Source organism: Nyctereutes procyonoides, unplaced genomic scaffold, assembly GCF_905146905.1.
Source record: "Nyctereutes procyonoides isolate TBG_1078 unplaced genomic scaffold, NYPRO_anot_genome, whole genome shotgun sequence".
Taxonomy (NCBI): Eukaryota; Metazoa; Chordata; class Mammalia; order Carnivora; family Canidae; genus Nyctereutes; species Nyctereutes procyonoides.
The window spans coordinates 22,454,895-22,479,825 of NW_026575131.1; the positions used below are offsets into that span (position 1 = coordinate 22,454,895).

Here is a 24,931-nt window from a genome sequence, read left to right on the forward strand (position 1 = left end):
GGATTATTTCAGATCAACCTACTAATATGTATAGAAAACAAACTGCTTGAGAATGTCTTATGTGTGTCATCAACCCATCCCAGTGACATCCTTTCTAAGCCAAAAGTTGTTTTCTGCCTTTCCCGGCAGAAAAGAACTACATGTTCCGTAACGGTTCACATAGTCATGTTGTACCTGTGGCAGGTTCACTCATCATCATCATCATTATCATCATGGCTCACACTTTGTGGCCTTCATGCTTTCCATGCATTCTGGTATTTCAGCCTCAATTCCATGGGGTAAGTTGGTGCTATTAATATCCACATTTTCCAGACAAAGAAACAGATTTACAGGGGCTGACTGCCCAGCGTCCCACCAGCAGAGTCACATCTTGCATCCAGGGTTGCCTCGTGTCAAAGTCCAAGCGTGCTGAACACAACACTGTCCTGCCTTCCTGCCCAGGGCACTTCCTATTTGACAGATGTGAAAACCATCCAAAGTTAATGATAGAACTGATTCTAAAACTTGTGTTTTACATGAACTTTCATTTTCTAGGCCAGCAGCTAAATCTCACAGTAAAAAAGAACAAGAAAGGGAACTGAATAGAACACCATGGACTCTCACCATGACCTGAAGCAGCCTTGTAAACACATTACAGATTTACTGGCCCACAGAGATACTTTACTAGCCCACCAGTTGCTGAAGTTGGTTAACACTGGCAAAAATAGAGACCTAAAAGGGGTGGCGAATCTGTATTTGGATACTAACCCGTGGGTGTTTGAAAGACAGAAATAAGGGGCAAAACAGAATAGTTGTATTAATTATTGGGTGCTTTCAATCTGCCAAGCACTGTGCCAAGTTCTTTACATGTATTCGCTCACTTGATGCTCACTACAACCTTATGAAATTGGTCTCAGCCCTATCTCCGTTTCATAGACACGAACCAGAAGACTTGTTTCTCTTTCTTCCATTTCTGTCTCTCCTTGCCCTCATCCCCTTAGTAACCAGATTTTTCTTTTGTGAGTGTCCCTAGATCACGTCTCCCCCATCCCTGGAAGCCTCTGAGAGCCTTCCCCTATAGTTAAAATAAAGTCCATGATCCTTACTATGGCCCACAGTTAAGGAAATGACACAGACTAGTGTTTTCCAGACTTTAGTATGTATCAGAGTGACCCAGAGGGCTTGCTAAAACAGATGGCCTGAGCACCACTCTGCATTTCTAGCAAGCCCTGGTTGGTGGGGAACACACTTGGAGCGCCACTGATGAACCCCTTATTAACTCTGTGCCCTTGTCTCCTGTCGTTTTCCTTTGGGAGACTAAGCTCCAGGCACACTTGCTGCCATTTTTTTTCTTAAACTATTGATTCTCAGTGGTGAGATTTCACTTCCAAGGAAGTAAATCTTGGTTCTTGAGGGGCAAAAAAAACCAAAAACAAAAACCCTTAGATATTATAATAGTTTGTGGCCCTCCAAAGTTCACCTTCACCCAAGAGGAATATGTGTTCATGGTGTTAAAATTTCATGGAGGAGGAGGGTGTTAGGGTGGGGGGCTCTAGGTCTAGAGAGGCTCCTTAAGAGTGCAATAATGAAAAAAAGTTATGCAGCATATCTTAAAGCACATTCCTACCACAGGCCATTAGCACTTATTTGGCCCTGTGTCTGGAATGTTCTTTTTCCAGGTATTCCCAAGGCTGACTCCTTATCATTCCCATCTCAGATTAAGTATCATTTCCTCAAATAGCCCCTTCCTGACTACTCTAAAGTAATAACTTTCCTGTATCACATTCTATTTTCTCGTTTTCACAGTACTCAGTATGATCTGAACTCATCCCGTGTATTGGCTAGCTTCCTTGGTTGTTGGCTATTTCCTCTACTAGTGAGCCCTGTAAAAAGGGAGCTCCTTGGCTGTGTCCCTGCTGAATATCGAGAGTCTGTGATAAATTCTGGCACCCAACTAGAGCTTGATAAATATTTGTGAATGCATGAATGGATGGTAATTACACAGTTGATAAAGCAGTCATGCTGAGATGTGAAGCCAGGCATTCAGGCTTCAGACCTCCTGCATAAGCATTCCTGAAGCCCAAGAGTCATTGAGTGAAGGCCCCTTGTAGGCATGGTGCTGTCACAATTTACGGAGTCCAGCAGATTACCCCGCTCAACCTGCATCATCTAACAGGCAGAAGAAAGGAACAAATTATTCCAAAAATTTTTTCCAATTGTTTAGTTCCAGTCCTACCACTTAATTTTCTCCCATGGTTATCACAAGCAGGAATAAAGGAGGAGGAAAACCCCATTAATTTGAGATAAGGGGATCAATGCAAAGGATTATAGGTAGCATTATTCTCCCATTCTACAAATGGGAAAACAGTGGCTCAAAAAACATTTCACCAAATGCCCAAGGCCCCAGAGCCAGGAATTGAAGAGGCTGTAAATCTCACCATTTTCTTTCTCCTCCTCTGGGACCTCTCCTCAAAGCTGACATTCCTGATCATAGCTCCATCAAGTGTCAACCATACCAAACAGCCCACGTGCATCAGAGCATTGCCTGCATCTCAGGGAGTTCTACTGGCCCCTGATGCAAAAAGATTGGCCCTTTTCACCTCTGTTCTATCTTGATTAGTAAAGCCAGAAGGTCACTTAAAATGACATATTTCATTATCTGTACATCAAAGGAAAATAATTTTTGGTCACTTCCATTATGGCATTATATTCATTTGTCTGATTCCCCTCCCACCAAACAAAAATGGGCAGTTATTATCTTATCTCTGGGAGCCTGACACAGACTAGGTGCTCCAAGAATACTCATTCACCGTAAAGCAAGAAAAATAAACCAATGAATGAAACCAGCAAAATGGAGAGTGTTCACAATTTGGTGGGAATTTGGCATTCTATAATCAGAGGGAAGAAATGATAAAATAGAATATTCTCAATTGCAAAAAATAAATAAATAAATAATAACCCTGATTGCCTTCAATGCAGTTTTTAAACTTTTTTTTAAGATTTTATTTATTTGTTTGTTTAGAGAGATAGAGAGCATGAGCAGAGGGAGAGGAAGAGAGAGAATCTCAAGCAGGCTCCACACTGACTGCAGAGCCCCACGTGGGATGCGCCCCCAGAACCCTGAGATCACAACCTGAGCTGAATCAAGAGTCAGATACTTAACCAACTGGGCCATCCAGGTGTCCCAATGTAGTTTTTATTAATTGCTTAACCACTGTGGTTGCAGAGGCAGGAGACACATGAATTTCAGTAGGAACTCAGCAGAACACCAACTGGCTGTAAAACAAAAGGAATGGCCTTGTAATGGAACAAAACAAAAGTTCTACAAATACTCCTAATTCCCAACCACAAAATTCATGGAGGTCTGGGGGTGACCTCTGTAGGCTCTCCACCTTCAGTCCCCGCCAGCACTACAGGATCCACTTTTCTTGTTTAAATAAATCACTTCTCTTGATAAAACTCTGCTCCAGTGCCTTAAACCCTCTAGGACTCAAAAGGTGTCAGTAGTTAGAGTAATAGTTCCCATGCCTGAAAAACCCAGACTTTGATCTCTAGGGCTGTTAAAAAATGCTCCCATTTTTTAAGAGTGCATTTCTTTTCATGGACTTCAGACTACTAAAAGGCTTTGGGGACTGGCAGAGTGAGCACATGAGAGGAAGGGAGGCAGCCTGAACCATGCTGATGGAGCACTACAGGTTCCCCAAAGCACCACTGGGTCGGGAGAGCTACATTCTCTTTGCAGTTCTAACTTAATGTTAATGGAAGCCTTCCCACTATAAAACACAGAAGAGGAAGCTTTGCATGCAGGAGCTGCCTTGTATTTTAGTGTTTTTTTTTTTTCTTTTCTAACTTTACTTCTTGGTGAATATTTCATAAGGGTCAGGGGATTGGGGCAGTAGAAAGCAGGAACTCCAGTCGAGAGTCTCAGCTCTGTCTAGCTGTGTGACCATGGAGAAGTCACATCCCTTCTTTGGACCTCAGTGGCCTCATCCATAAAATCGGATTATGACACTTCTGGCACATTAAAACGTGTAAAGTTTAAAAGAATAAATAGAAGTGAAGGCACTTTGAAACTTTGAAGCTCTCTAGACAGGTAAGGTGATATTATTACTAATTAGAATGTTCAGACCAAGTCTGACATGGCCCAAGCTACTTATTCCTTTCTGTGCAGTGGAGTTCGAAGGCAGAGTAGAACCTGCTCGCACTGGAACGTGGCCTTTGAAGACAGCTGCTCTGAAGGAGTGTGTGGCAATCGCTTGGTCTTTATTAATGAAAGGTGTAATATAATACTACTAAAAACTGCATGCCCTCTGCTAAGCACTTTTATGTATATTATCTCATGTGAACCTCCCAAGCCAGGGAAATGGGTGCTTATTATCCCCATTTTTTTTTAAGATTTTATTTATTTGTTCATGAGAGGCACAGAAAGAGAGAGAGGCAGAGACACAGGCAGAGGGAGAAGCAGGCTCCATGCAGGGAGCCCGACATGGGACTCGTTCCCAGGTCTCCAGGGTCACACCCTGGGCTGAAGGCGGCGCTAAACCGCTGGGCCACTGGGGCTGCCCATTATTCCCATTTTCAGATGGAGGAAAACCAGGCTCAAGAGAAGTGAAGTAACCCGGACTAGGCCACACAAGAACTGAAGAGCAGGGCTGGGGCTTAAACCTGAGTCTGTCTGACTCCGAAGCCTATACTCTTTTTTTTTTTTTAGCATTATTATTTTTATTTATTTATTTATGTTAGTCACACAGAGAGAGAGAGAGAGAGAGGCAGAGACACAGGCAGAGGGAGAAGCAGGCTCCATGCACCGGGAGCCCGACGTGGGATTTGATCCCGGGTCTCCAGGATCGCGCCCTGGGCCAAAGGTAGGCGCTAAACCGCTGCGCCACCCAGGGATCCCCTGAAGCCTATACTCTTGACTTTCACACGTCTGGAATAATACACTACGTTTGAAAAAAAATAACACTAGCTGCTTCTTATGGAATGCTTACAGAGCATGAGGCAAAAATATTCCCATTGCACAGCAGCTGCTCAGAGGGTGCAAGTGTCCGCCTGAAGTCGCCAGGTAGTTAGAGGCAGAGCCAGGCTGAGACCTCATATCCATCTGACTTCTGAGCGGTGATTCCCAAACCACCGTCCTGCACCAAGTGGGCAAGCTCCACCCTGTGTTATCACCCCATACACCCCCACCCCAACTAAAGCACATATGATCAAAAAGGCTCTAGGAATTCCGGAATGTAATGATTTCCCAATGAGTTTGCAGAAGCCACCATCCAGGCCACTCTTGCCAGAGCACCCACATTTTTTTTAAGTGACCCAGCCCCTCTCTGCCTCCAGAGAGGCTATTCCAGAACAGCAAGGCCAAGAAGCAATGCTGAGGCAGGGCCTCAGGGGAAAATATTTGGTTCCCTGGATACAGCTGTGTGTTGTTGGGTGAGATTTCCTCTCACAAGACTTGTCCCTTCTGCTGGAGGCAGAGCGGAACCGAGATTAAAACGGCCACCGCAGAAGTGGGGAGAAACATGCCAACAGAGCACAATGACACATGCTCAGTTCTGCTTGTGAATGAAAAAGCTGGAAACATCTTTCACCTATGCTTTAAGGTCACGGTGGCCTCATTCTGCAGGGAGAAGAGTTCCAATGGTTTGAAAGATTCCAGAAGGATAGCAACACAGCTGGTTGGGATCTGGCAATGAAGAGGCAGGAGGAGTCCCTCACTTGCCAGGGAGACCTTGACAGGGAGAGGGAGGAAACTCAGAAGTGGGGCGGCAGATGGAAATAAAGGGAAATTCATTCATTCCACACATAGTTAGTGAGCCCCGCCATGGGCTCGGCACTGTTCGAGGAGCTAGGAGAGCAGCAGTAAATGAAGCTTGCATTCCAGTGGCCAGGGAACCAGGAAAAGCAAATGACATTGAACTTGTGACAGGAGCACTCAATCCTTGGTCGGCAGACCCTGGGGGTGACCTCTGTCACCGGGGATTTGGGGAACTACAATAAGAAAGTAGAACAGGGACGACTGGGTGGCTCAGCGGTTGAGCGTCTGCCTTCTGCTAAGGGCGTGACCCCGGGGTCCTGGGATCAAGTCCCACGTTGGGCTCCCTGCATGGAGCCTGCTTCTCCCTCTGTCTGTGTCTCCACCTCTCTCTGTGTGTCTCTCATGAATAAATAAATAAATAAATAAAATATTAAAAAAAAAGAAAGAAAGAAAGTAGGGCAACCTGGGTGGCTCAGCGGTTTAGCGCCTGTCTTTGGCCCAGGGCGTGATCCTAGAGTCTCGGGATCGAGTCCCGCATCGGGCTCCCTGCATGGAGCCTGCTTCTCCCTCTGCCTGTGTCTCTGCCTCTCTCTCTCTCTCTCTCTCTCTGTCTGTCTTTCAAGAATAAATAAAGAAAATCTTTTTAAAAAAATTTAAAAAAAGAAAGTAGAATACTTAATTTATGTCGGCCCCTGCCTGCCAAGCTCTGTGTCTGTTGATGGCTATCGTTGGTCCCATTGTCTGGATGTGATAAGTAAGTCTTAGGCAAGTTAAGTTGGCTGAGCTTTGAATGCAGTTCTGTCTGAATCCAAAGGCTCTGTTACTTCATCTTCATCACCTGGTCTCTCAGTGGCCTCAACATCCTGACATGGTTCTCTGAACCCCATCCTTTCACTGAGACCTCCTGCTCCCACTGAACTTCTCCAGGGGTATGCTGGTGTGTGTTTAACAACTGGCTCTCTGGGGAAAAGGGTGCTGATGTGTAGCATTTGCCAATTTCTGTGGTGTGAAGACCCTCATCTTGGCCAACCTCATGTTACCACGGTAACCTCACTGACTGGGGACAGATGAGCAGTAGCATGCCGCTATTAGATAGCATTGCTGTCACACTGACTCACTAGACATAAATAACCTCAAGAGCAAAGATAATAGTAAAATGTAGTAAAAGAACTGGAAATGATGAATTTTGAACATTTATTGCCTGTATTTCTTTCTTTCTTTCTTTTTCTTTCTTTTTTTTTTTTTTTTTTTTGAGTAAGCTCTAGGCCCAACATGGGGCTTGAACTCATGATCCCAAGATCAAGAGTCACATACTCTACCAAATGAGCCACTCAGGACCACTTAACCTGATTTATTTTTGGGTTTTTTTTTTTTTTTTTTTTGGTCTTGGCCAAAATTTTTAGTTAGTATTTTATAGTTACTTAAGACACACTTAAGTGGTCTTATTGGGGGAGGGTATTTTTTTTTAAGATTTTATTTATTTGACAGAGCACACGAGCAGGGGGAGCAGCAAGCAGAGGGAGAGAGAGAAGCAGACTCTCCACTGAGCAGGGATGCTCAATCCCAGGACCCCAGGATCACAACCTGAGCCGAAGGCAGACGCTCAACTGACTGAGCCACCCAGGCGCCCTTTATTACCTGTATTTTTAATGTAATATATTTCACTGTAAGTTTATATGCTGTAATTTTTAATATTGGATCGTGCTTCACAACCAGCTTGAAAATGGGGCAGTAGACTCTTGTGAGTTGCTATGAGACTCACCACTCTCTCTCTCAAAGGATTCTTTCCCCCTTGTTGTGTTTTCTGGTTCTGGCCCAAAAATTGTTTTTGGCTCCTTTTTCATACTTCCTTTGTCTCCTTGACCTGTGGCCATCCTAGTTTTTTTGTTTTGTTTCATTTCAATCTATGAAGCCTGCGTTAGCCTCAAAAAAAAAAAAAAAAAGGATTTCATCCCATTTGATAAACAAAACCTGCATTAAGTGACCAAGAAGTTTCTTCACCAAATTTTAAAAACCTGTAGGTTGAGAAGGGAGTGTTTCTTCTGTGACAGTAAAATGAGTCCTGGACAGTATGATTAAGAAGTTTTCTGTATTGTCCTACATGTGCTTGACTTTTCTGTTTTCACAGTTTGGTAATGCTTTTCTAAATTCCATACCCAAATGTGACATTTCTACCAACCCGGCTAGTGCTCTGGACCTAATACAACCCGTTTGTATTATTTATAAACTCTCAAAGGACTGATTTCAGCCCCTACTTGTACATAGGCCACAAAGAACAAAGAGACTTTGAAAAGCATAAATCCGAGACATTCTAACAAGGATTGATGAAAAAATGGAAACGTGAAAACTCTGACAATGAGTGTGTACCCCAAAACAAATGTAAAGTTGATTTTGGTTTTCTAATTAATTTTAGTTCAGTTTTAGTTTTCCAGGGCAATATATGTGATTTACGGGCTCTGTGGATGGCTTACATTCAGCCCCGATTTCCAAATGTGCTATACAGTGAATCAACAGTACCTTGAATATCTTTCAACTACAAGTACCGCAGTTTATTTTTAAAATCTCTTCACCCAAGCTATGCTTGTCTTAACTTTTAAGTTTTTGAAAGACGCAATACTTTTGCTCATTCCTACAGACTGTTTTTCATAGGAGAAGAGAAAACTGACAGTTGGCAAAGCAAAAAGTTTCCAAACCACAGGGTGTCTGCTACTTGCATAATCACCAAAGCCAAAATTTCCATTTTCTACAAGTTGATGGAAGAACTTCATTTCTGGTCAACCTGAACTGCAGAGAACTGAAATCCCCCACAGCCCATGGGCTGTGCTCTTGGCTTTTCTTGGTTACACTTTGTGACTTTTCCTGTTTACAATATCTGTGTCCTCCCATTTTTTTCTTTTCTTTTTCTACTCAATACTGTACCATGACATCTAAAAATACAGTCTAACAACTAGTTTTAAGTAAAGAGGATGTTTCTTTCTGGAAAGGAGCGGCAGATATATCCTGCACCGTTTTCTGAAAATAAACATTTGACAAACTCATCAGTGCCTAATCTGAGTTTCTAACTGGAAAAGCACAGAGTATTTATAAAGACAATCCCACTTTTCACAGAAGCTTCTGCCATGAAATATGTCACCTGTTTCCACACTTGTCATTGGGTGAGCTCCTAGTTGAGTTTGGCTCAGGCCTTTATTCACTAGGAAGCTTGGGTAAGCTATTTTCAACTTCTTGGGGTCTCCGCTTCTTCAGTGTAAAACAAAGGGCCAAAAACACCTGCTTCACAGAGCTGTTGTAAGAATTCAGGGGATGGAGCACCTGGGTGGCTCATTTGGTTGAACATCTGCCTTCAGCTCTGGTCATGGTCCGGAGTCCTGGGATGGAGCCTTGCATCAGGCTCCCTACGGAGCAGGGAACCTGCTTCTCCCTCTCCTTCTGCCCCTCCCCATGTTTGTGCTCTCTCTCTCTCAAAAAAATAAATTTAAAAAAATCCTTTAAAAAAAAAGAATTCAGTGGATAAGATGTATGTCAAAGCACATGACACAGACATAGAAGTCAGCACGTTTAATTCCACTTCATGTTGGTGAGAACCAAAGTAGCCAGCCCAAGACACAACCTGGTCACAGTCAGATAAGGAGTAAGAGTTTATAAGTATTTCCTCAGCTTTGGGTACCAGGGCAGCTAAAAATGGCAGTTTTGAGTTAGTCTGTTGATGATCACTGAGAAATCAATGATCATGAATGGCATTCGTCCCCAGCTATTGGGTTGATCACTTTCTCCAGGATTTGACAGGTAGGTTGATTTTCAACTCAAATTCGACAGCTTGTCCTCTTAACCCAGGAGAATTTTTTTCTTGAGAAAAACAGTCATCCAACAAACTTAAAATAACCACTTACAGTTAATATAATAGCACTCAACAGCTTACAAATCATTTCCACTAATCATGGTACTCCGTGCACGAGGGTAAGAGTAAAGCTGATAATGCATGCCAGGTGCTTAGCACAGACTCTAACACCTAATCTATAACTAATAAATAGAGTGTGATATGATTATCATCTGCACTTTTGAGGTAGATCTTAGGTTCAATCCTTATTAATACAAGAGACAAACAAAGCTAAATAAGATTGATTCTAAACATTCTCATTTCACAGGGACAGAAACTGAAATTTAGAGAGTTACCATGATATTGAAGCTATACTCTTATAGTTAAGTGACAGAGCTGAACACAACCCAGGCCTCTTGATTCTTTTCCTTTTTTAAGATTTTGTTTATTTATTTTAGAGAGTGAGAGAAAGTGAGTGCAAGCAAGAGGAGGGGTGGAGGAAGAGGGAAATAGTATCTTTAAGTGTCTCTGTGCTGACTGTGGAGCCCAACACAGGACTCCGTCTCACAACCCTGAGATTGGTGACCTGAGCCGAAACTGAGAGTCGGACAATTAACCCACTGAGCCACCCAGGCGCGCCCCCGCCATGTTTCCTGATTCTAAATCCTGGCATTCCTCGCTGACACCAGGCTGGTCAGGGCCAGGCTTACTAAGTACTTTTGCTTCTTTTCTTCTTTTCGTTCTTCTTTGGAACCTGGCCTTTCTTTTCACCAGCCTTACGAGATTAGGCTCTAATCTGATAAGGATTGTCTTTTATGAGAATGCCCTCCCGAGGGAGTATCTGCCAACACTGACCGAAATTCCTTGCCAGGTTGTTGCTGGAGCTGCAGAAATGACTATCCAGTCTTTCTTATTTGCTTTTCTCCAGCCTCTGCCAGAAAGGAGCTTGCACTTGAATGCTAATGTCCAGAAAACAGGATTATCCCTCCGATCTCTCCTGGGAACCCCTTGTCAAGAGCAAGGGTCCAATATAAGTTTTCTCTATTAGTTTCCTAGTTTCTCACGCCTCCTGGGTAAGACATGACTTTGCAGAGGCTCAGAACTGAACTCCATTGAGCCATTTTGGAACTTTTATTATTGTCTAAGAAGATTTGTTTAACTGTTCATAATTTCTTTTCTTCTCCTTACCTCAGAGCAATTGTTCTCATCCAGGGACGATTTTTGTCCAAGAGACTTTGAGCAATGTCTGAAGACCTGTTGGGTTGTCACAAGGAGGTTGGAGGTGTTCCTGGCCTTTGGTGGGTAGAGGCCAAGAAGGCTGCTAAACATCCCACAGTGCACAGGACAGCCTCACAGCAAAGAATTATCTGGCCACAAATAATAGTGCCAAAGCTGAGATACCCTGCTCTGGAGCAAGCCTTGCTGCTGTATATTACTCCCCAGAGCAGTGCTTGCACTTGGAAAGTGCTTAGTGAATCCTGGTTGAGCAATAAACAAACACATGTTTCAGAGCTTTCCCACACTGTGTTCATTGCCTTAGGTTCTAGGATGCATATTAACCCCAGAGTATTGTGGAGTCAGACCCAGGAGGCCACATAACTGATAAATGTCATCCTGCACCCAGAGTGTCCACATAAACATGAGAACCCCCAGCCCAAGAGATGGGGCTAATTTAGGGGGATTTAATCCATCCTGATGTTCAGTGAAAATCAACAGCAAACATAGACACTGTTTTTAGCAGCTGCCCATTTTTCTTCAGTGCAGGACCAGGAGGTAGCCAAGGAACAGAATTTGTAAAAACCTTGCTCTTCCTCTGGCCTTGCTGCCACACAGTGACCTGAACCCACAAACTCAGGTTTGGTGACTCTAGATGAGGCTTTTCCAGAACAGTGTCTTGCCTGGAGGTCAAGCTAATATGTGAAATGCCTAAGCTGGGTGTTTGAATATATTAGACCTCTTAGATGGGAAATACCTTAAACAGAAGTAGTACAATATAGCAGTGAAAGGCACAGACTCTGAAGTCACAGTGCCCGTGTTTCTACCCTCTGGGCCTCCTTCTCACTCTGTGACCTTGCGGGATAGAGTCAGCCTTTTACTTTCTCTGAGCCTCGACTTCTCATCCATAGAATGAAACTAGTCTTGGAATCTGCCTCACAGGCTTGTTATGAAAATGAATTTAGGGGAGCCTGACCGGCTCACTCAGTGGAGCATAAGACTCGTGATCTCTGGTCATAAGTTTGAGCCCCACATTAGGAGTAGAGCTTACTAAAAAATAATAATAATAAAATAAATTGAAAATGAATTTAAAAAAGAAAGAAAGAAAGAAGAAAGAAAGAAAGAAAGAAAGAAAGAAAGAAAGAAAGAAAGAAAGAAAGAAAGAGCTTTGAATAGTCCCAGCCACATGGTCACTGGCCATTAATTATTGTTAACATTTATTTCCCAAGTCAAATTACTAAAGTTACTCAATTTTGTTGTTGGGAAACTGAATTCTCTCATTCCTTATCATTCTCCCTACGTCACCTCATTTTCCTTTCTTTCTGTGCACTTTTATGCCACCTGCCTCTCTGTCTCACTATCTCTTTTGGATCCTCCACTCCCAGTGAACCTATGAGAGACACACAAGAGACCTATTTTGTGTAGCTCATGGAACCTGAGAGTCCCCCCACCCCCCACCCCCGCCCAGGTCATAGCAACACGACCCAAGACAAGTGACCTAATATCTTGGCACTTCAGTTTTGTCATCTACAAAATCTAACTAATAAAACTTCTTACCTCATAGGGATGTAAGTAGTATGAAAGAAGATACTGCCCATGCGCTTCTGTGACATACAGTAAGTGGTTATAGAAGCTAGGAGAATTTCCAATGATTTGCACATTGGGAGGGTCGGCACCATCTTGAAACAACTGGAGGGAAAATCACAGCTGACTTGGTGTGGAGACATCTGTGTCAGTCTAGGGCATTCTCTGAACGGGAGTGTCAATAGCTCATATTCAGTCAACACCCAGAGATGATATAAAGGAGCCCTGTTCAGCTGGGGTTGACATCATTTGGGTGAAATATAAAACTCCATCCAGTCAATAGATCCCAAAGTAAGAACGTCCCAGATCCGCCCTTCTACCTCTCTCCAGTTCCTCCAGAATATCTCATCTGATGAGGAGTCTGATAGCACACCTTGTTCTCAGGGTGGAAAGCTTGTTTGTTACATAGGAGCCTGTCTGGGCCTAGGCTTAGGAGGTGTTTTGGAACATCCTCACGTTATGTTATGCTATGTAAATTGAAATCATTTGTGACTTTATTTCATTCGTAACTGTGTCTAGGTTCTGAGCAGTTAAGACTTCACTTCACTCAGCAGATATTGATTTACCACATTCTTACCCTATACCAGGTACTGTTCCTAGGCCCTGGAGATACAGTGGTGAACAAATCAATCAAGGTCTCTGTTATGAAATTTGCATTCTGCTAGTGAAAGAGAGAGACAGATAAACAAAAACAAAACAAACAAAAAAGATAAATTATGAAGCAAATAAAGCAACATAAGAGAGTATTCAGTTTCCACTGTATTTTGTTTTTTTTTGTTTTGTTTTAAGTTTTTTTTTAATTTTTATTTATTTATGATAGTTACAGAGAGAGAGAGAGAGAGAGAGAGAGGCAGAGACATAGGCAGAGGGAGAAGCAGGCTCCATGCACTGGGAGCCTGATGTGGGATTCGATCCTGGGTCTCCAGGATCGCGCCCTGGGCCAAAGGCGGGCGTCAAACTGCTGCACCACCCAGGAATCCCTCCACTGTATTTTGAAGACAGGGATCTTGGAAACAGTGACATTTTATTTCAGATCTGAAAGATATGGGGCACCTGGGTGGCTCAGTGGTTGAGCATCTGCCTTCAGCTTAGGGCGTGATCCTGGGGTCCTGGGATCGAGTCTCACATCAGACCCTCTGCAAGGAGACTGCTTCTCCCTCAGCCTATGTCTCTGCCTCTGTCTCTGTCTCTCTCTCTCTCATGAATAAATAAATAAATAATCTTAAAAAAAAAAAGAAAGATGTGAAAGCATCCAATCATGCAATGACCTGGGGAAAGGGGATTCCAGAGGGAATAGCATATGCAAGATTCCAGAAGAGGAACAAGCTTTTATTTTGAGGAAGAAAAGGAGGGCCGGGGTACCTGAGTAACTCAGTTGGTTAAGCGTTTGCCGTTGGTTCAGGTCATGATCCCAGGGTCCTGGGATTGAGCCGCAAATTGGGCTCCCTGCTCAGTGGGGAGCCTGCTTCTCCCTATCCCTCTGACGCTCCCCCTGCTTGTGCTCTCTCTCTCTCTCTCCCTCTCTATGTGTCAAATAAATCCATAAATAAGTAAAATATTTTTAAAAAATAAAATTAAATTAATAAAAGGAGGGCCAGTGTGCCTGATGTGTTAAGGCAAAGGCAGTTGGGTTGGAATTAAAATTAGAGAGGGTGATCGATGGCAAGGGAAGAAGTTAGATTTCCCCAAGTTTGCCTAAGAAACCATTTGGCAATTTTAAGCAGGAAAGTGAAGGGATTTCATCTGTATTTTAGAGCTACTGCTTGCATGATCATGTGGAGATTGGACCCTCGGGGTACTCAAAAGCATAGAGCCTGGTTAGATAGCTGGTTTCACACATACACAGACAAGGCACAATGGGAAATCAGACTCTGAATGGGTCATCCCACAAAAAATCCTGAGGAGTTATTTTATGAGGCAGCCCCCCTCATGCTAGGATTTCAGAAAAGGTCAAAAGGGAACAAAAGAAAAAGAAAGGGAAGGGGAAAAGCAGCTTGCTGCTTCCTTTACCAAGCTTTCATATTTCCTTGTTCCAAAGAACTACTAAAGCGAAACCAGAGTAGGCTGAGGTTCTGGTCTTTTTCTGTAGTTGTTATTTCCTGTTGCCTTTTAAGCTGACCCTGGTCATTAGGAATGGTCCTACACTGCCTTATCTGGACTTGCCTTTGGGTTTCTGACCAAGGCTGCCTCCTCTCTCCTCTCCTAAATCAGGTAGTGGGTTTGGGCGTCTGGGGCAGTGTGGTGTGTCCACACAGACTTGAACCCCACTATGGGTTACACATCAGGACGTTCCATGAAGCCACAGGTCTGGCCTGTGGCCAATTCTCACTTCCCTCTGCTCTTCCTCATGAGACAAGTGACCAGATGGACAACATCCTTCTACCAACACCCAGTGTTCAGTGTCTGAGGACCCACTCTACCAGCTGGGGAGCAAACACAGGGCAGCCACAGACCAAGGTGGGACTTTTAATCCAACCTGCCCGACTTTAACCTCTGTGTCCCTGGGGTTGAATGGAGGAGGAGGTGGCAGGAGGGGTATCAAGTCTGGGTGGGGGTTAAGTGAAACTTTCCAATGAGATGATTTAAAAAAAAAAATGTGTTTTCTGTTCCACGTGAGGCATTGCTGCCACTGGGGAAGGGTCATACCTGAGACTGTTCAGGTGGTCTCTGTGGGGTTCAAAAGTGATTCTGTGTGACATTCTTTCACACACTGACTGGAGAAAGAGTATGGCCCATGATTCTCATGGCTGCTGATGAAAGAAATGTGGTTTTCCTTTGGGACTTCTTAAATGAAGTGTTGTGGCCTGACTTGGCAAATTAGTTTCTGTCTGGCATGAGGGGATTAAAGAGCTCATAGGAAAATACAGACTCTTAAATCTTAAAGCAATTTGTTAATCAAAGAAAAAAAAATGAAAGAGAAAAAGGCAATTTGTAATGAGAAGAGCTTATTTACTTTTCTCCTGAAGTGGAATTTAAACATCCCAATTTTTGTAAAGGAAGCAAATTGTCAGGATAATCAAATAGAACGTGAAATGCAAAGACAATATATTTAATTTCTTCCATGGGTAATAATTACATTTTAAAATGGATTAGTGAGACATGTGGTGAGCATAGCATATAAAGTACAGAGCTGTTGAATCACTGTGTTGTACCCCCAAAACTAATGTGACATTATGTGCCAACTATATGTCAATTAGAAATAATAATAAATTGGGGCCCTGCCAATGTCACGTTCTTCTATTACTGCAAGAGCCACAGCCATGTTTCATGGCCCACTCCGGCGCCAGCTTCATCATGCACTCATACCTCATAGGAAAGGTGGGCGTTCCTCAGTCAGTGGGGTTGTGGCCACTGTGTTTGGAGCAACAGGATTCCTGGGCCGCTATGTTGTCAACCACCTTGGACATATGGGATCACAGGTGATCATACCCTATCGGTGTGACCCATATGACACCATGCACCTTCGTCCCATGGGTGACCTGGGTCAGATTATCTTTCTGGAATGGGATGGGAGAAACAAAGATTCTATCCAAAGAGCAGTGAAGCACAGCAATGTGGTCATTAATCTTATTGGGCGAGAATGGGAAACCAAACACTTTGATTTTGAGGATGTTTTCGTGAAGATTCCCCAAGCAATTGCCGAAGTGTCCAAGGAAGCTGGAGTTGAAAAATTCATTCATGTTTCACATCTGAATGCTGATATTAAAAGCTCTTCTAGATATCTGAGAAATAAGGCCGTTGGAGAGAAGGAAGTGAGAGATGCATTTCCAGAAGCCATTATCATAAAACCATCGGACATCTTTGGAAGAGAGGATAGATTCCTCAATCATTTTGCAAATACTCGCTGGTTTGGTGGTGTACCTCTCATTTCCTTGGGCAAGAAGACTGTGAAACAACCAGTATATGTTGTAGATGTATCAAAAGGAATTGTTAATGCAATTAAGGATCCAGATGCCAAAGGGAAATCTTTTGCCTTTGTTGGGCCCAATCGGTACCTTCTTTTTGACCTGGTGCGATATGTCTTTGCTATGGCTCACAGACCCTTCCTGCCGTACCCTTTGCCACATTTTGCCTATCGGTGGGTGGCACGACTCTTTGAAATGAGTCCATTTGAACTCTGGACAACAAGGGATAAAGTGGAGCGGCTTCACATCACAGACATGATATTGCCTCACCTGCCAGGCTTGGAAGACCTGGGAATTCAGGCCTCACCCCTGGAGCTCAAGGCCATTGAGGTACTGCGGCGCCACCGTACTTACCGCTGGCTGTTGTCCGAAATTGAAGACGTGAAGCCGGCCAAGACTGTCAACTTTCAGCTGCCCCTGTGATGCCCTGGGGTTTCGGTGGCCAGTCAGGTTGCCTGGCTGGTGACTAGCCCACTTTCTTCAGGGAATCCTGTATATAGTGAATAAGATCCCTCTATTAAAGTATCTGAGGATAAATAATAATAATAAATTTAAAATAAAATGCGGTAGTGAAGAACACAGACTCAGGATCTAGTCTGCCTAAGTTGGAATCCCAGCTCTGTCTCTTACTAACTGTGTGACCTTGGGCCAAATTACTTGGGCCAAATTACTCTGTGTTTTGGTTTCCTCAACATAAAGTGATGATGATAGAGCTATTTACCTCATGGTGCTAAATGAGTTGCTATATCTTCAATACATCAAATATGCTCAATAAAATTTGTTGTTATATTTTAAAGTGACTCTGTATTTAAAGATTCAATCACTGTGATTCTTGAATGGTTCCCTTCAACTATAGCTCCTGTTGTTGAAATTAGAAGAGAAAGCATTGGTGGGAGTCATGTTTTAAAATAAATTAAAAATGTCTGGGTTTTATTGTTGTTGTGGTGGTGGTTGTTACAGTATTTTTTTTAATTAAAAAAAATCCACCTGTTGCAAACAACATCATTTGAATAAGATGGTATCTCCTAGCCCAGTGACCTTGTGCTTAGTTAGCACTTATGCTCTGGCCTGGAAGTCAGAACTCTGAATTTTATTCTCTTGTAGTAATTACTTGTGTGACTTTACACACATCCCTTTCTTCATGTCCCCATATCCTAAGTGAGCAGCAGTTATTAAGTGCTTTCTAAGACGCTTTCTATTTGCAAGTTCTAAATTCTAACAGCTAGTCAGCTGACATGATTTTTCATGCCTGCTTTAGGATGTTTTGTTTTTGCTTTTGATACCCGCTCATCCAGTCCGTTGAAAATGGGCTGCGTAGGCAGGCTCTGCCACAATTTGTCACCATAGAGCATAAGGAATAGCAAGGGTACAGCTAAGTGATTAAGAGCTTGGCCTTTGGGTTTGAGTCCAGTTCTGCCATTTATAAACCTTGTCATTTACAAGATCTCTCTAGCCTCGTTCACCTGTAGTATCAGGAGACGAGACTGCCTACCTCATGTGGGTATCACCAGGGTGGGATATGTGAATACATGGAAAGTGCTGAGTGCGATGCCTGGAATACAGAGAGGACCTACTAGTGGTATTATTGGTGTTGTTATTAAAATGCTGAACTGGGGGACGCCTTGGTGGCTCAGTCAGTTAAGTGTCTGCCTTCAGCTCAGGTCATGATCCCTGGGTCCTAGGATAAAGCCACACATTAGGCTCCCTGCTCAGTGGGAGCCTGCTTCTCCCTCTGCCCTTCCTCCACACTCGTATGTACATGCTCTCTCTCTCTCAAATAAATATGTAAAATCTTTTTTAAAAATAAAAAACAATAAAATGCCAAACTGGATGCCAGGCTTACAGAAGGCACGCAGGAACTCTTAGTCCCCTCTCTCTTTTTTTTTAATGTATTTCCCATTAGCTCTGGAGAATTTTTCTGCTGTGTCCTTTTCAGCTGGCTTGTTAACTCTACCTGTCACTTATCTTCTTCAAAATCGGTTAGTAATCTTTCTCTATTTGTTTCTTTTTCACGGGAGAATAAATGGATTATAGGAAGGTTTATTAGCTGTTTGTTAAGCTTCAAGCAAATAAGGAGTATAATGACTGCTTTGTGGAAGTGGTTTATTTAGTCTCAGGGTGTCAGATTGAAAGCTACCAGGACATTGCTTCTGAGGCTCAGGAAGGTTACGTACCTTCTCCAAGGTAACACAGCTAGAAAAAAGATAAAATATCATTTCAAGCCCAAGTCTGGCTTAGAACTCTTGTGTAAATGCCATCATTTCTCAGGCCCTGGTTTCCTGTTGCTTAAATTGAGGAATTGAGGAAGACCTTCCAAAATGAAAAAAAATAATAATAAAAACCACAAAATGAGGATGCCCCTTTCAGAAGCTTACATAGAAACTGAAATACTATATGTTAATGAAGGTCAAGTGTCAAGCACTTGGCCTGATGCACAGGCGTCCCTTCTTTGACGTTGGTTTTGTCTCTTCCCTGGTACTATGTGAACTTAAATAGAAGTTTGCTTATTCTCATGGCATGACTCCCAGGAACCTGGCAGATAATAAATTTGGGCGAAGCAGAGACCACAAACCCCATCTAAAGAAGGGGCTGCTGTGCCCCAAGCTAGCCAAATGTTGCCATGGAAGAAATCCAGCCCAGTGTTTCCAAATCATACCATCTAAATTTTTCTTAAGTGGCATCTTCTGATTTCTAATATCATTAGCAAGAATTTATTCAGACACCCACCACCTTTCAACCTCTGATTTAAATAAGTGTCAAGGGCAGACTTTGCAATTGCTAGCAATGATCAAATCAGTACCCTGGCCTCCCAGAGAAGCCATCTTCCCACAAGAAAAGGGCTCAGTGAATACAGAGCATGGATGTGCCAGTGTGGGCATCAAACTATAGCATTTTTTTCCCCTCAAGTTCATCTGCACTGCCCATCTCTAGCTTGTCCTGTATGGTATCTTACCATGTTACATACTGAGATGTTTGTTCAGTTCTCCCTTACCAAATGTCAGCCTTTCTCCTGGCTGTTGTATTTGTTGGTGATGCCTCAGTGATTATGAATTAGATGACTTTACCATATTAATAACATCAGCTGGGGAGACCATCCTTTGGAAACTTCCTCTCTGATTTAGGTGTACATTATCATGGTATCTGGGGCGCCTGGGAGGCTCAGTCGATTAGGCATCTGACTCTTGATTTCAGCTCAGGTCATGATCTCGGGGTCCTAGGATAGAGCCCCGCAGTGAGGCTCTACACTCAGCATAAAGTCTGCTTGAGATTCCCTCCCTCTGCCCCTCCCCCCTTAAAAATCCTTAAAAGATACCTGTGGTATCTTAGGAAGATGCTTTTAGTTGGAAGAAGCAGAATCTAACTCAAGTTAGTTTCAGAAAGGGAAAAAAAAAAAGTGGATTTACCAAAGGAACACAGGGGTATTTCATGGAGGTAAGAGCAAGAATTCACCCAAACCAGTGCAAGTGACTCTGCAAGTGACTAGAATGACATTAGAAACCCTGACAGCAGAAAAAAAAAAAAAAGAAAAGAAGAAAAAGGAAGAGAAAAAAAGGAAGGAAGGAAGGAAGGAAGGAAGGAAGGAAGGAAGGAAGGAAGGAAGGAAGGAAGGAAGAAGGAAGGAAGGAAGGAAGGAAGGAAGGAAGGAAGGAAGGAAGGAAAGGAAGGAAGAAAGGAAGGAAGGAAGGAAGGAAGGAAGGAAGGAAGGAAGGAAGAAAGGAAGGAAGAAAGAAAAAGAAAGAAAGAAAGAAAGAAAGAAAGAAAGAAAGAAAGAAAGAAAGAAAGAAAGAAAGAAAGAAAGAAAGAAAAAAAAAAAAGAAAGGAAAGGAACCCTGACAGCAGGCAGCCCGGGTGGTTCAGTGCTTTAGCACCACCTTCAGCCCAGGGCCTGATCCTGGAGACCCGAGATCGAGTCCCACGTCGGGCTCCCTGCATGGAGCCTGCTTCTCCCTCTGCCTGTGTCTCTATCTCTCTGTGTGTGTGTCTCATGAATAAATAAATAACATCTTTTTTAAAAAAAGGAAGAAAGAAACCCTGACAGCAACTCTCTCAAGCTTGCCCTTTCAGGTTGCATGATTTCTCTTCCCCCTCTAGGGCTCCTTGCGTCCTTCACTCTCTCTGCAGATGGTTTTCCTTTTTGCACACACAGCAGAGGTGAGCGCGCCCCTGCGGCAACCGCCTTCTCATCCTCTCATCCTCAAGGCCAGATTCCCGGGACTGAGGATATGATTGGCCCAGCCTGAGGCAGGTGTCTCTGCTCTGGTCCAATCAGCGACGCCTGAAGCTGATGGGGTAGGAGCAAGTGGTACCAACTTGGCCGCCACCCCCCCCCCACCCCCGTGTTTGTCGAGCCTCCTGCAGACCCCGCAGAAAAACATTTCCTATTTAATTATCCAGGATGGAATCGGGTGTTGACAAAAGGAGAATCCACGAATCTGAGCAAAGCACGGTGTAACGGGGGGGAAAAAAAGAGGCTTTTTGAAAATTAGGAAATAAATTCATTTATTTGTGACTCATGCAACAATGCAGTAACTTGAAATATTTTATGAGTTTTGCCATATTTGATGCATGTTGTGTCAGTTGATCTTTTGATTGTTATTTTATTTTCTCTTTCCATAGTACATGTATTTGGGGGTTGTTTGTGTGGGTTTTACAAGAGAAGTAAAGTGATTTGACCTGACACATTTATTTCTTTCTAGGGAAAGAATGACTTTTGTATTGTTCAGCTAGACGTTAATTTAAATTGTGACTTGGCTTTTTTCTTGCTCAGATAACTGGATAAATAAATTCTGTACCTTGGTCTCTTTGTAGAATAGGGATGTTGTCATATCATGGATTTTGTGGAGCTTTAATGAAATAATGTACATAAAGTACCCAGCTTAGTACCAGGAACAAACTAATATTTGTTCCCTTTCTCCTCGTCACCAAAAGTGTGTATTTGACCTCAGCTTTGCAGAGTTAAGGATGTAATCAGGGGCTGTGGGACAAAGCAAAGCTTGCCCGCTCACCTTTTACGGTACTTCAGTGGTTTCTATGAGCCACATCTCCATAAACCATGATCTCACCATTTACATTTTTGATTAAACTTTAGAGCCAAGTTTAATAAAAAATGTAAATGTAATTGTTAGTATTTTTCACACTGAAAACATTACTTATCCCTCTGTGAGCCTCAATTTCCCCATCTGTTAAATTGAAGATAGTAACCACAATCCCACAGGGTAACCATGCGGCTCAGAGATGATATCTATAAAATACCTGGAACAATACTAAGTCTATAGCTGGTGCTTAGTAATGGAGTGATCTTGTTTTTGAATTGTTTATATGTATCTGAGTTTCCAGGTCTTATAGTCTGGTACAATAGCTGAGAGATAAAATGCTGCTCATGCTTTTTAAAAGTGACCCAGAAGGTCCTCATCTGTGGGCAAAGTTGGGTATGCATAGTTCACTGTGACGTTGCTTAGAATGAAGGACTGGAGGCAATCTAAGTGTTTCTCAGCAGGAGACTATTAAATTATTATATGTCTACACAATTACTTGATTTTATAGAACCTTTGAAAAGAATGCAGATGGTCTATATGTGCTGACAATGGAAAGATCACCAAGATATAGCCTAGTTCCATTTGAGCTGAAAAAGGAAATGCATATATAGATATATATATACATAACATGTATGTGTGTTTATAAATAGACAGAATCACATACACAGACTCTATACACACAGTCATATATGAAATTTCTGGATGGTCATATACACACAAACACACACACACGAATATTAAGAATACTTGTTTCATTTGCAAAACAATATGTCCAATATAATAACATTGCAAAGCAAACTATTTAATATGAAATTTTTGAATATATGTACATGTATATATCTGAACATACATGTAAAAACAGTCTACATGGATTCTCCTCAAATTGACTGAATGGTGATTTCTGCAGATAAAATGATTTGGAGCATGCATTAGCTAAGGGAGCTCTTTGTATTCTGTGCATTGTTTAAATATTTTACAGGGGGCCCTGGCTGGTTCTGTTGTAGAGCATATGACTCTTGATCTCAGGGTCATGGGTTCAAGCCTCATGCAGGGTGTGGAGCCTACTTAAAAAATAAATAAAAAATAAGTAAATAATAAATATTTTACAAAGAATATTTCCCAGTATTATAAGTGATAAAAAAGTGAATATGATTGGAAATATATACTGATGTTTACCGTTCTTTATGTATCTTTTTTAAGCATTTCTTCTTTATTTATTTTAAAGATTTTGTTTATTTATTCATGAGAGAGAGAGAGAGAGAGAGAGAGAGTGAGGCAGAGACACAGGCAGAGGGAGAAGCAGGCTCCATGCAGGGAGCCTGACATGGGACTCGATCCCGGGTCTTCAGGATCAGGCCCTGGGCTGAAGGCAGTGCTAAACTGCTGAGCCACCCGGGCTGCCCCTTTACTGTGTATCTTAACTGTTCTTAATTACAGTAATGATATACTATAAAAAGGACAGAAATTTCAAAGATGAAGACTTTCAATTTTAATTCTAATGTTATATGTTTTCCTTTATAATTATGCATGGTTTGTGTTTATTAAAATACATCAATCTAGGCATTTTTATTTGAAAAAATTAAATATTGACTCAATGAAAAATATAGTAGTTTCCTCTGGGAAGGAAACTAGCTTTTTGTAGTATAATCTTGTGTGCACTATATAGACATTATTTTTTCAATATATTCAGTTGTCTTTGCTTTTCTTTCTTTTCTTCTTTTAAATCCACTAGCAAATTAACTAATTGATTGATTAATTCAAGAGCTAATGCCATGTAGTAAGTCTGTTTATGATCAAGGCTACCGATTAACCCAACTGAAGCCATTTTTACTCTTGAATACATCGTATGTGAAATAAACTATAAATTGAGTTCAAGGGTTTGCTTGCCAGCCCAGCCCCAGCCCTGATGCCGCTCTTGTGTTGTCCCCACAGATGACAGAAGGCAGGCACTGCCAGGTACACCTCCTGGATGATAGGAGACTGGAGCTTCTGGTTCAGGTAAGTGTTGCCCACACAGGAATAGCCTATACTGATTCCCTCCGTGAGCCTGTTTTCAGGTTACTCACTTATCTGTGTCAATGACTTGGGATTGTTTAAGGGGCAAAAGAACAGCTTCTAAGTCAGAAAACTTGATCTACATGTAAGAGTAGTTATAGCCTGGTGACATGGGTTTTAGACCCTTGGGATCCAATCTCAGCTCCGACACTCAGTAGCTGTGTGAACCCCCAGGAAGTGATTTGACTTCTCTGAACCTCTTGTTGGTAAACCGGATACCATGTTTTCCTTAAAGGGCTAATGGAAGCTGCAAATCTGCATCCTGCCACTTTTCTGCTACATGACATTGTCCAAGTTAAATACCCAGCTGCAATAGCTGTGAACTGGGATTGAGAATGCTTAGTTTTCCTCATAGAATTATGGCTGGAATCAAGCTAGATTATATTTGCAAATGAAATCTTTCTGTAGAATAAATGGGAGTATATGAGTGGAGGTGGGTTTTTTTTTTTTTTTGAGTGGTGGTATTTTAATTGTTGATCCTTCTCTCTTTATTTACCCAACACTGTGGACCAAGGACCTTAAAAAAATTGTGGAAATTCCATCTGATAGCCACAACAGTAGCTACAGCTCAAACTCTTTCCCTTAACCAAAATCTAAATTCTTCTCCCTTCTGAGGCTCAGTTCTCTCCCACTCTGCAAAGGCCTCAATTAGAATGAAAATAGTACAGTCAACAGTGTTTCACCAGAGTAGACCTCTTAGTCTAGATGTCTGCCTGTTTGTTTCTTTTTTCTTCTTCTTTCTTAAAAAAAAAATTATGACCATTCTTTCTTCCCCAACAGCAAACATCCAACTCTCAAAGCACCATAATGAGCCCTAAGCTGTTTGACTCTAAGTTCAGAAAGAGTCCAATTAAATGCCCTCCTGGGTATCCCCCTTTCCTTCCTGTGTCCCTGCAAATCAGGCGTCCACTCTCACTCTGGATGCTCCCCCTGATTCCAATCCAGGCTTCTTGCCACCAGGCCCAGTACTTCTCAAAAGCTCATAGATTAGATCTTTCTTCTAACTCAGTGCTTAGTAAACACTAGTGACAATCATCTATACAATGGGTAAAATTACTCCATCTCTAGAGAGAAATGAAAAGCTTCAGCTTTGGAATCAGAACCAGGTTCAATCCCCTGCTCTTACTGACTGTAACATCAAGCCAAGGATCTAGTTTTTCTTTGACTTTGGCCCCCTCATCTCTAAAATGGCAATAAGAACCCCTATCTCATAGGCTCATGATAAGGACAAAATGGGACAATGTATAGAAGGAGTTCAGCACAGTAAATGGTAACCAGGAGTAGAGTAGTAGTTTTACCCCTGACCCCAGAGCCTTGGGTCTTCAGCCTTTTCAGCTGACCCCCACCAAGCAAAGTTATTCCTACAAACCAGATGATGACATGTTTGATATTCTTTGTCTTGGTCACTAGCACCATACTACGTATAAAAGAGGGTTTTTTTTCCCCAAAATATCATCCCTGTTCCCCTAGGGGAAAAAGTAAGATACTGGACTGATTGCAAATACATGAAAATGATGATCTCATTGATGTTCCTGTTAGGATTTCTTCCCCTTTCCAATCTCTTGGAACATGTATAGTTGAT

The 24,931-nt window shown here is 42.4% G+C and overlaps 2 protein-coding genes across 4 annotated transcripts in view; both read left to right on the forward strand.

Annotated features, from left to right (window-relative positions):
• FRMD4B (FERM domain containing 4B) overlaps positions 1-24,931 on the forward strand; it is a 323,770-nt gene that overhangs the window by 175,902 nt on the left and 122,937 nt on the right. For all 3 annotated transcript variants that reach the window (XM_055343545.1, XM_055343543.1, XM_055343544.1), the window contains one exon: positions 23,227-23,292. In XM_055343545.1, the coding sequence (XP_055199520.1) occupies positions 23,227-23,292 (66 nt within the window). The remainder of the gene's footprint in view (positions 1-23,226; positions 23,293-24,931) is intronic.
• Positions 15,578-16,791, forward strand: LOC129521758 (NADH dehydrogenase [ubiquinone] 1 alpha subcomplex subunit 9, mitochondrial-like). The gene has a single exon (XM_055343547.1). It carries the CDS (start codon positions 15,578-15,580, stop codon positions 16,679-16,681), a length of 1,104 nt encoding a protein of 367 aa, XP_055199522.1. The 3' UTR covers positions 16,682-16,791.